This window comes from Austrofundulus limnaeus, unplaced genomic scaffold (assembly GCF_001266775.1).
Source record: "Austrofundulus limnaeus strain Quisiro unplaced genomic scaffold, Austrofundulus_limnaeus-1.0 Scaffold58, whole genome shotgun sequence".
Lineage (NCBI taxonomy): Eukaryota > Metazoa > Chordata > Actinopteri > Cyprinodontiformes > Rivulidae > Austrofundulus > Austrofundulus limnaeus.
This window is the reverse complement of record NW_013952460.1, coordinates 383,299-395,973: the sequence shown is the minus strand read 5'-3', so window position 1 is coordinate 395,973 and position 12,675 is coordinate 383,299. Positions and strand designations below refer to the sequence as shown.

Below are 12,675 nucleotides of genomic sequence, written 5' to 3'. Positions count from 1 at the left end.
CAGCAGCAAGCCGGAGAAACCAGCCCAACCGGCAAGGTAGATGATATTTACCAAGGTTAGGATAACTTATGGTCGATGCTTGTACACACGCCATAGGACGCTTGTGTGCTGTTGTTTTTCGAAAATGATGTCCGTCATTTGCGTCTTTGATCTTCCGTTTATGCAGCATACGGAGTAACAGCAACACTAAAGCTGAGGTAAATTTGGTCAAAAACAGACCTGCAGATGCCTGTAAAGCCAAATTGGGTGTATTTTCRTGCAGCGATACTGCACAGCTACATACATCTGCCGCCACCGCCTCCATCTTTGCATCAACTGAGATGCATCATGACAGTGATAGCTTAAGTTTTTAACTTAAAGAAATTCAAAAACATTTTTAAATTAGTGAGGCTTTGCCTGTTTCAAAGCAAACTAAGACATCTGTGCTCAGGTAGAGTTGCTAAAAGAGTTGTATGCAGTTGTTTGTCCAGGCTACAAGCTTTGTGGACCAAAAGCAGGTTCATGAGCTAATTAAGTGTAAAGCAAAGCTGCCATCTCAGCACAAACATAAGTGTGGGTTGTTCTTAAGTCTACCCTTGTTGTTGATCCTGTTTGTGGTGTTTATTGATGGAATCTCAAGGAATTGGGGTAGAGAGGAAGGTGTTCATTAGAAACATCAAGGTCTTACGTCTGCTTTTTGACCTCCAGAGCTCTGGAGCAATTTGAGCCTGAGTATAAATCATTCAGGATACTTGATGTAAATCTTGGGTCATGGTTCACAATGAAAAACTGAGGAATGGGTTGAAGATGAGTCTCCTATTTAATTGGTTCTTTTGTGTTTCTTATTATGATCATTATGGACCCTTACTGAAGGAAACAGATGACGGATACAGTCCACTAGTTGGGTGCAGAGCAACTACTGGCTGATCCATGCATCTGGTTAGGTTACCTCATGACCACACGTTTTTTTTTTAAAAGCATATCATTCTAGACCTGAAAGACCTGAATATCCTCTGACCTGGGAGCACCTTGGCATTCTCCCAGGAGGAGCTGAAGACTGAGCTTTTCTCCATAAGCTCCTGCAACCTTTATTTGTCCATTCATCAGTTTTCTTTAGCCAAGTCTCCTTTTTGAGTCATGGGGAGCTGGTGCCAATGTTTTGGTCTGTGGAAAGGAAACTGCAGTGCTCAGAGAAACCCCAGGCCTGCACAGTTAGAACAAACTCTAGACCTGAAGGAAGGTCAGGAGGCGAGTCTGCAACCCACTCGCTGAGCAGTACCATCTGACCACTGCTCCACCACACTGCACCCGCTACAGCCTGACTTTGAATACTTTATTGCAGACAGATGCAAATGAATTTGTCATTATTTCATCTAAATCAACATCTATATAAATAAAAAACACGGGATAACAAAAATGTTTTTTGCTTCATCGGATTGTTTTCCTCTACAGAAATAAGCATCTTCGCCCGCACCGAAAGTTTTATTTATTTATTATAGCAGTTTAAGAGGACACAAAGCCTCAAGACAGGAGTTTAATTTCAAACTGTTTTGAAGATGATATAGAAGTTGAGAGCGACAGATGTACGACAAAACAGTGTGAAGCATCCTGGTTTCACCGCATCACTGCTTCGTCATGGTTACACCTGCATTAAAGCCCATCAGACACACCCAGAGAATTCACCACCTTCCATCCCTCATTGATGACTTTAAGAATAGATCCATGCCYTTCCAGTGTTTTTTCCTCACCCGTTAGTTGATGTAATCATGTTTTGTTTTGTTTTTTAGAAAAATCACCCTCAAGTTCAGCTGTGGTTGTTTGAAACAGTTTGCTCAGAGATACTTTATTCCTGCTGGCCATCTAGACTCAAGCTCTGCCCTGTTTGGTTGTTTGTTTGTTTGTTTGTTTGTTTGTTTGTTTGTTTTTCTGCAGTGCCATCATGGGCCATTGTCTCGATCGCCTTTGTGGCCATCATCCTTGTGTTAGCCTGCTGCTTCTGCATCTGCAAAAAGTGGATTTTCAAAAAGAAAAACAAAAAGAAGGGCAAAGATAAGGGCAAAAATGCAATCAACATGAAGGACGTCATGGACGGAACCAAAACCGAGGTAAAAACTTTAAACTATCGTCACCGCTGATTCGAATTTATTAACAGTTCTGATTAACAAATTGAATCTATTGCATTTCTAATAACTTTTTCTGCTACCACCATAATTAATATTAACTTTAATGATAATTTTAATCCTGTTAAAATGCAACAACTGCTACTGCAATGAACTGTATGTATTTTTTTTATTGATTACAACCAAGTTATTGTTATATGTCCCCATTTTAAAGACTTTCAGATTAGTTACAGAAAAAGAAATGAAAGATAAAGCAGTTCAGTCTGTTTTCTATGAGTTATGGGTCCTGTGGTTGTTTCTTTTTGTTATATGTGGACCTGCTCATATGTTGAAGAGTGTGAGTAACTGTGTAATAAAGCGGTATCCACCCAGAGAAATGACAATACCAAACAAGAAACGAGAAAAAACTTAATGAAGCTGCTTTTGATCCATGTAGAACAGGAAGTTATGATAAACCAACATAAAAAAAGACTCTTTTCTCCTACAGAGCATCATTTTGGTGTTGCTGTCAGTAGGTAATTTGCTGTAACACCTCTGCTATCAGGTGGATCAGAGTCCCAGAGAGAAACCAATGAAGGTGTTTTCATACCTCATTTGATTTYCTGTAATTATAAATCTGATTCTCTCCTAAAACAGCAAACCGCAGAAAGCTTAGTAAGCGGCGGCACACTTCATCGCTCACCCTGTTAACGAACAAGAACTTTCATTAGTTTCCAATAATCTGACTGCCTTTGCACAACCCGGGGTTTATTTTTAAATTGCCATTAATCACAATAAAACGGGTTATCTGTCTCTTTAATGACTAATCTGTGCGATCTTCGAATCTGCCACCGCCAAGGCAAGCAGTCATTTCTCCTGGTGTGCCCAGACTCTAGTGTGTTAACTCCTGCGTGTGGTTGTTTTAATTTGTGTTTCTTCCTTCTATGTCCTCCTTATCTGTGTTGTGTCTGATGACTGTTCGGGATGGTCACTGGCGGTAGGTTCCTAATTGCTGTTGGATCATCTTAAGCCTGCTGCTCTGACTTTTTTTTTTAATAGCCTCTTGACAACAACAACAACTCCCATAGAACCAAATATATGTAACTATGCATACTGTACATGTATATCTGCTGTATATATGTGCGTACAACCTGCATATGCACATATATATGTATGAAAGAAACACTGGGTGCGCCTTGACGAGGTTGAACCACACTGATTTTTGTGCCAAGCCGACGTCTCCCGTCTTTTGAAATTTTCATTCACACTTCAAACAAACAGTGGCGAGCAAACGTAGAATGATTGAGAAGCTCTAAAAGTGGAAGATAACAAGTAAAAGCAATCGCACCGATAATTCTTGTTTAAATTAAGGGATTTTATTTCCTCAATCATTCTACCTGCTGCATATTTCACTTCCTGTTCCATCAAATTGGACAACCCGCAGAAGACAAAGACCAAGTGGCTCAGTGGCAATGTTTCAATCCAATTCCGTGTTGTTCAGCCTTTTGCTTTCACATGAGCAACTTAAACTAATAGAAGCAGGCCACGATGTACATTACAACCCCTCTTTTACCAACACCTATCCACCCACCGCTGGCATGATGCTTCTAGCTACATCAGCATAGGGTTGAAAACGTCAGGGTAATGATGACTGTATGTTTGAGGTCGTAACCAGACATGGGAATGAGAAATCACTGGAGAGCACTGTTTTGTATGACAGAGAATGCTCTGCATGCCAAATGAGAGAGACACCTCAGAAAGGAAACTTTAGCTGTTGAATGACTGACAGCTAGTCTTTGCCTCTTCAATCGCATGTTCTTATAAGAGACTCCCCACACCCCTCCTATCACCATCTGCTACCCTCACCTCAGCGCCAGACTAGAGAAAGGCCAACTTCACCTCTCACTCTGCCACTTTACACACWTCCCAATTGTTCTTACCACCGAAAAAACTGACAAAAATAACATCATTTTGTCTCACTGCTGTATTCTCTTAAATCATCTCTCTTCTTTCTCGTGTCCTCTTTCAACATCTCTCTATCCTTCCTTTTTTCTCTCTCTAATGCTTGATCATTGCTCTCATTTCTTGTGTCATCATTTGATCTTTCCCCTCCTCCAGACAGAAACCCTCAAAGATTGATAAAAAAAAAGCACCACAGGGAACCAGGCCTGGGGCTTTAGTGCATCTCAGAGCATGCCCTGATGTAATCTGCTATGATATGTTTTAGTGCTTGCTCCCCCCTCCCCTCCTCRCCTCGTTTCCTTCATTTCCAAWATGAAYCAAGTTGGGAGTTTTTACAGCAGTAGGTTTCACAGGCAGGACCTGGGCGGGAGAACTGCTGGCTGGGTGCTAGCGCTCTCTACGATCAGGCGACACTGACTCTTGGTGGGTGTCTCCTTCAGGCCTTGAAGGATGAGGAGGATGCAGAAACAGGGCTGACTGAAACGCAGAAAGAGGCCGAGCCAAAGGAAGACCAGAAACTGGGCAAATTACAGTACTCCCTGGATTACAATTTCACCGAGAATACGGTAAGCATCAGTTCTCCAAATCCCTTTTGAGTGTGTGTAATTGTTGCAAAACAACTCTCCTCGTAAGTATGGTCCGAGCGCACAATTCAGGCTCAACTTTCCATCACTGCAGGGAATAAACAACCCACAACATTCTTTTATTGATTCTCTACCGCTGCTGGAAATACAGTGTGGTGTAGAAGCTGTAGGAAAAAATAAATAAATATGATGCTCAATTTTGTTCATTTACCACTGAGCCTTGTAAAAGCAACAGCACACCACTGGGATTTAGTTTGTCTCTGCGTTTGTTTCTTTTCCACTTGATTGAATGCAGCCCTCGCAGATATCCATCTGCTTTAGTCTGTTTTTCCAGTGTCTGAGTTTTAAAAAGCAGAATGGAGGAGTGCATCAACTTCCTCGTGCCAGATGTTATACGACAGATAATAGATGTGATGCATGAATGCTCGGTCCCTCACCGGGTTGGCTTACTCACATTATAAACAGATCTGACAGCCTGAGATTAGACAGTACCACTATACATTACACAATGCATATCTCCTCAAAGTAATTCAGTAACGTAAACAGAACTTGTGGTGCATTGTGTACTTTTCACTGGCATAATAATCAATCATTTTTACTGCTTAACCTGTGAAATATTCCTGTCAGTAAAGGTGCAGATGAAATTATACAATGATCCATCAAACAGACCCTTATTTCTTTTAGAGAAGCCCTTTAATAAAAGGGATATTTTATGGACAGTATTACATTTCACAGTGCTGATCTGTCATGTAGTGGGAAGCAGTGACAGCTCTCTTTGGGCTTCTTGATTACGCAGGTAATGAGCTCCTCTGTGGTGCTGAAGCACAATGAATGGATGACAGTTTTCACATTCTGTGACACTGACCTCAAAGAAGCTATAGGCTCGGCTCAGTGGCTCTCTCAGGGTCTTCAGGAATTTTTCTTTTAAATTAACACAACACAACTGCTTACTAAGAAAGACATTTGTAAAATGTTTCTAATAAATGGCTGAAGTGTCCAGTCTTTCTGATAGTGATTACAAATCATGTTAAAAAAATGATTGCAATTTTTGTTTTGTTTTTGTTTAATTAAATATAATCATAGTTTTCAAATAACTGAACTATCACAAGTACAAGAACCATCACTCAATTCAATTTTCTAAACGTCTTATTATAATTATTGCATATTTAGCACAATCAATTTAAATTTCCACGAGACAAAGACAAAAATGTTTGCTTTTTCAAGCAGTGCATCATATCAGGGATATAAAAAACTGGTTTTAGCCTGTTTTCTGCTAACTCTTTGATTTATGTATTCACGTGAGCTTCAGTCGTGAAAATTTCAGTTGTACTTTTTATTCCACTATAATACTGCTCAAGAAATGTGTCATGTGAGACAGTAAAACTAGTGCACATAAACTGCACTATAATGTAAAGTATGAAGCATTCTAGCCTGAAGCTATAGAGCTGCTGAACCTAACACTAATGCAGCTCATGATTGATTTTGTTTTGTTAAAAATAAAAAAAGCACAGATCTTTATCCAGATGTCTCAGCTGTAAAGTAGCTTGTCTCCGTTTCATGAGAGACAGGTTTGGAGACGTTAAGCATAAGTAAAATGTTAGTTAAACCCTAAACATTAAAAACACTCTGATAAATGTATTGTATTAAATATGAGCTGCACCATATTGTGGGTATTTACTGGTTTGAGTCCAGATTATTTATTTTCACATTACTGATAAATCATAGAGTACCATTAATGTGCATAAGGTTTGGTGATTTATTGTTTTATGTCACGTTTAACTAATTTTAAATAGTAGTCAGACTGGTAACTTGGTCAGATTGCTTGTGTTGTTTATTTTTTACTATTTTTATCCAATAAGTGGCAGTTTTTTACAGCTGCAGGTGTAGTCTGAATGAAAAAGTTATTCAGCACCTATTGATAGTTTTAACTCCTGATCTGAAGCCTCCAGTTTATTTTGTTTATATTGCAACATTGAGCCTGACGTTACAATGAGCAAGCGGGGAACTTTTCCATGCCATGGCCCCCCAAACAGCATTAGCCTCTGGCTAGGGACCCACCTTGCAAACCTAAAAAAAATAATAAAACTTTATTATCTACAAACAGTATAAATTATATTTTAAAATAATGATTAAAAAACAGATTCAAGTTTATGATACTGATTTAATTCCCTCCAGTTTCTGAGTCACCTTTGAAAAACCCTGATCTAGAATACAGCTTTTCCAGCTCAAAATATATATTTGGACTTTAAAAATTAAAAAAAATTTACAAAAATCCTACTAAAAACATTTTTTGTAAACAAATAAACTGATGTGAGAAATTGACTTGGTTTTGGAACCACATGGTTGCCCCTGTGGTCACTGGATAAAATGCAGGAAAAAAAAATGGATGCATTGGATTCACCTTTCAGACAGGGAGGCCACAGCCATCTTTAATGTACAGACAGTCATTACAGTGCAGGGATAATGGAAATGGTAAAATCTAATAAAAATAAAATAGCATTTTTCATTTTTTAATAACTTGCATTGGAAAAAAAAATCATACAATCTACTTTCATTCTTGCCCTCATGACATTTAGATGTAAGTAAAGGTGTAAAAGAAGCCATTTTAATTAATAATTAATATCAATAATTTAATAATCCTTTATTTATTTTTGTCTTCTAAAGTAAGCACCTTTAATAATCACAATGCCACCAGGACACTTCATAGACATGCAGCAATATGCTGTTTTGTCCTAAATATCATGAGATATGTTACACCTTTAGGATCCCACTCAGCTAATTAACTGTCAGCACTTTAAAAGAGACTCATGTCCCATGAAGACCTTAAGCTCAGTAAATGTCAAACCCATTCTAGAAGAAGCTGGAGACACCAGTGTGTCTGTGTACAAGTAAAGGAGATCAGGGTGGAAACACTTGCAGATTAATGTCAGCTCCACACGGCACAGCATTGTTTCTCTCTGTTAAGCACCACAAATGGCTGCAGCGCCCCCTGTGTTGATGACACTGGCTTTATCCACTAATGAGGCAAAAGGTTTTGTAAAAGGCCCAAATTGTTTGGGGAACAGCAACGAGACATGAGGCAAATACACAGCAAATGAAGCAAGAAGAGGCATCTCTGTGCCACAGGAAGAGAATTACAGTGTCATTCCCACGTTCGACATCATTACCATATTCATTGCTCTTCTCACAGGTCAAGAGCAGCCGTAATGCCTCGTGTCCAGTCAGAATGAGAGGAATTTAACTCAATATTTAGATGAGATGAGTTCAAAAGCTCTCAAGTGTTCCTTTTTGCTTGTCCTTACGGATCATTCCATGTTTTCTCTCTGGTGAATATTGCTCAGAGCAGTCAGTTTTTAATTTTTTTAGGAGTGTGTTCTGATGTAGGAAATATCAGCTGCCAGAGGCTGAATCATCCTTGTGTGTGCTCATTCTGGTCAACGTCCTGCTCAGTGCCATGAAGCATAACTCACAAACAAAAAAGGGGGGTCTGGGGTTAATACCGCTGGCTTTTTGCTGTAAAACCTCCCGAATCCTGAGTTAAACAGAAAAACCCACACAGGTGTGTAAACACAAAGCAATTTTTCTTTTTCTCAACAGTTTAATGCTTATATTTTAAAAAGTTTGTTCTTTTTGTTGCTACATAATTATTCTGAGGTTTTTGGTTTGTCACTCAACTCACGGGGAGTGTGTTTTGTTACATTTTTTTTTAGACAGACAAGAGAGAAAAGGTAATTCTAGCATTTTTGTCTCATTTCAATTGTTTGATTTGTTCACAAACAAAATGAGCCCAAATATTCTATTATGTTTCTGAATATTTGTGTCCAGTTTTTTTCTTTAGCAAAAAAAGGCCTAAACTTGTGAATGTTTCTTTAAGAGCCATTTCTTTCCTTATTCTTAACTTTTAATAAGATTTTTTAACACTTAAGATGAGACCTTTGATAATTATTCCAGTCTCTGAGATTAAATCAGCTTCTACGTCCCAGAAAGGTTAGCCAGGACAAAAATGTGTTAATGATCAAATTAATGAACTGAATTCATACACGTGGCAGCAATAAGGTTAAAAAAGAGCTGAGATTTCATTTTTTTAGTGTGGAGAAAAAAAAACTTTGTGTGAAAGGAACCTGACTGGTTAAAGCAAAAAAAAAAAAATCTGATTTTACTGCCAATTGTCTTTCCCCTTTGGGAAACTCAAATATGGATACTGCTCAGAAGGCAGCCAAATGAAGAACAAACTGATTTCTCAAAGCAAAAGGCAAACTAAAAGTGCTTTTGAGGCCAGGAGTACAAACTGAAGTAAAACAAAACTAAATTTAGAAGTGGAAGCAGACAGTCTGCGAGAAACAGCATAAAATGTATTTACAGACAGAGCAAAGGATAGAAACAAACCAGGTGTGATCATTAGCAAATAAATAGCAGGTGTGAAGGAACTGAAACACAGATTACAAACTAAAATAACAAACAAATTACAGCTTCATATATCAAAACACTCGTGAGAAGTCTTTTAATTTGAACCATTTTTGGGAAACTGAGTTAAAGTTACCATTTCAAACCATCACTGTTAATGAGTTTAAAACAAACTTCTCTGAGTTTGTTTACAAACATGTAGCCAACAGGAAAAATGTAATTAGCCGAGGCATTAAAGTGTAAACTAACATTTCCAGACATCGTTCTGTAATCTCACCTCAAGCAGCAGAGCCTGTCTGTGTTAAGAAGGTGTGACACGCTGTGTCTTCTGATGGAGGAAAAAATGTGGAGGACAGGTTGGATTCAGAAATTATTACGGTTAACATCCAAGTGCCTTCATCATTTTCTGCTGCTCACTTTGGATTTGTGAAGGTAAAATTAAATGACCAATGGAATAATTTGTTTTTATGGCATCAGAGTTACACAAGTTTTTATTTAGATTCTTAACAGTTGTGCATATACCTCAAAAAATATATATATACAGTGGGGAAAATAAATATTTAGTCAGTCACCAATTGTGCAAGTTCTCCCACTTAAAAAGATGAGAGAGGCCTGTAATTGACATCATAGGTAGTCCTCAACTATGAGAGACAAAATGTGAAAAAATTTTGAGAAAATCATTTTGTCTGACTTTTAAAGAATTTTTTTGCAAATAATGGTGGAAAATAAGTATTTGGTCACCTACAAACAAGCAAGATTTCTGGCTGTCACAGACCTGTAACTTCTTTTTTAAGAGGCTCCTCTTTCCCCCACTCATTACCTGTATTAATGGCACCTGTTTGAAGTCGTTAACAGTATAAAAGACACCTGCCCACAACCTCAAACAGTCACACTCCAAACTCCACTATGGTGAAGACGAAAGAGCTGTAGGAGGACACCAGAAACCGAATTGTAGACCTGCACCAGGCTGGGAAGACTGAATCTGCAATAGGCAAGCAGCTTGGTGTGAAGAAATCTACTGTGGGAGCGATAATCAGAAAATGGAAGACATACAAGACCACTACTAATCTCCCTCGATCTGGGGCTCCACGCAAGATCTCAGCCCGTGGGGTCAAAATGATCACAAGAACGGTGAGGAAAAATCCCAGAACCACAAGGGGGGATATAGTGAATGACCTGCAGAAAGCTGGGACCAATGTTACAAAGGCTACCATCAGCAACACACTACGACGCCAGGGACTCAGATCTTGCAGTGCCAGACGTGTCCCCCTGCTTAAGCCAGTCCATATCCAGGCACGTTTGAAGTTTGCTAGAGAGCATTTGGATGTTCCAGAAGAGTATTGGGAGAATGTCATATGGTCAGATGAAACCAAAGTAGAACTATTTGGTAAAAACACAACTCGTCATGTTTGGAGGAAAGTGAATGCGGAGTTGCATCCAAAGAACACCATACCAACTGTGAAGCATGGGGGTGGCAACATCATGCTTTGGGGCTGTTTCTCTGCAAAGGGACCAGGACGACTGGTCCGTGTACATGAAAGAATGAATGGGGCCATGTATTGTGAGATTTTGGGTGCAAACCTCCTTCCATCAGCAAGGGCAATGAAGATGAAACGTGGCTGGGTCTTTCAGCATGACAATGATCCCAAGCACACTGCCAGGGCAACAAAGGAGTGGCTTCGTAAGAAACATTTCAAAGTCCTGGAGTGGCCTAGCCAGTCTCCCAATCTCAACCCCATCGAAAACCTTTGGAGGGAGTTGAAAGTCCGTGTTGCCCGCCGACAGCCCCAAAACATCACTGCTCTAGAGGAGATCTGCATGGAGGAATGGGCCAACATACCAGCAACAGTGTGTGCCAACCTTGTGAAGACTTACAGAAAACGTTTGACCTCTGTCATTGCCAACAAAGGATATACAACAAAGTACTGAGATGAACTTTTGTTATTGACCGAATACTTATTTTCCACCATTATTTGCAAAAAAATTCTTTAAAAGTCAGCCAAAATGATTTTCTCCAATTTTTTTTCACATTTTGTCTCTCATAGTTGAGGTCTACCTATGATGTCAATTACAGGCCTCTCTCATCTTTTTAAGTGGGAGAACTTGCACAATTGGTGACTGACTAAATACTTATTTTCCCCACTGTATACAGTATTTTAAAATATAAGCATTATGTATATATATATATATATATATATACTGTATATCACTCACTCATGTTGTATCTGTAATATGAGAGGTTTTACCTGAAGCCTGGACCAGTTTTTGGTTTTATTGAAAGCACTAATAAGAGATTGACGTCTTCCAGCACCACTCAGGTTGGGTTTAATTTGTCAGATAATTGAGTTTTGTATAAGAAGCTGCTAAGCTGTTCTTTTTTGGTTTGATTTTTCAATGTGTGATGTGTTTTTCTTTTTCATTAAACTCATTTAGGTTGATCACAGTTTTTAGAAACATTGCCTAATCACAATTATCTCCACTAACACCTGTTATTTTACCAGGTTCTTTAAATCTGTTCTTGCCTCTCTTGCAAAAAAAAAGCTGTTGTTCATTGGTAAATGTCACATCAAATATTGTTTTATCTCAAAGCAATATATTCTATTTATACTTTTTGTCAGGTTCTGTTTTATTTAATTGTGGGTTTAGTTGTGAAATGCAACATAATAGCAGTTCAGAAACCATATTTTGGTCAATTTACCTTGGAAAATGCATTTTTTTTCTGGTTTTGCATCATATCTACTAATGAGACACTAAAAAGACCACATCAAATACAATAATGATTATTTAGGTTTATGTTGCCATCATTAGTTGAGTCATGCATCATTAATGGATGCATGACTGTTGCTCAGTAGTGGGGAAAGTTCTGTTATTCACCTGACAGTGAAGAGCGCAGGTGTTTGATGTAGTGTATTACACTGCAGTACTTTGATTTTGTTGTTTATTTTGTTCATAGATCCTGAAAGCAATCAAAGCTGCAAGTTAATAAGGTTTCAATACATGTAATGTATTGAATGTACAAAAAGCTTAATAAAAAAAAAAACTAAGAACATGGCCCACAGCTGCAAAAAGCTGTTTGAAAAGAGCTGATTTGGGGTTTCAGTTGGTCTTTTGCTTTCATGAAGCTGATATCTTGGCTTCCACCAGCAGCCCACAGTAAATATGACCCATGAAAAGTGTTTTTTAACCAAAGACTGGAGAAGCTTTGAACAATTAAACAAATATTTTGGATGTAGTTAATCATTTCAAGAGTTGCTGAAACTTCAGAAAGAATAAAACTGACTAATTTTACAGTTTCAGTGATAAAATGAATTTGATTCTTGTTTCAGTAACTAGATCCGTCCAGCAGATTAACTCCCACTCCAGAACTCTATTTTCAAACTAAGAACTTTTATATTTGTCATATGTTAAATTTAATCTAGATTTGATGTTTCATTACATTGCTTATGTTTTATTATGTTTTATTCTGTTTCGTTTTATCTTTCCACCATTTTTACATTGTTAATGATTGTACAGCACCTTGTGAATATATTTCTGTGAAAGGTGCTTTATAAATAAAACTTTACTTACTGACTTACTTAGTGACTTACTTTACTTACTTACTTACTTACTTACTTACTGACTTACTTACTTACTGACTTACTTACTTA

At 38.2% G+C, this 12,675-nt stretch overlaps 1 protein-coding gene across 5 annotated transcripts in view; it reads left to right on the top strand.

The window, feature by feature from the left end:
* syt1a (synaptotagmin Ia) overlaps positions 1-12,675 on the top strand; it is a 175,463-nt gene that overhangs the window by 136,824 nt on the left and 25,964 nt on the right. For 4 of the 5 annotated variants that reach the window (XM_014009437.1, XM_014009441.1, XM_014009438.1 and 1 more), the window contains 2 exons: positions 1,912-2,084; positions 4,481-4,606. In XM_014009437.1, the coding sequence (XP_013864891.1) occupies positions 1,912-2,084; positions 4,481-4,606 (299 nt within the window). The remainder of the gene's footprint in view (positions 1-1,911; positions 2,085-4,480; positions 4,607-12,675) is intronic. The other variant, XM_014009440.1, reaches the window with a different exon arrangement.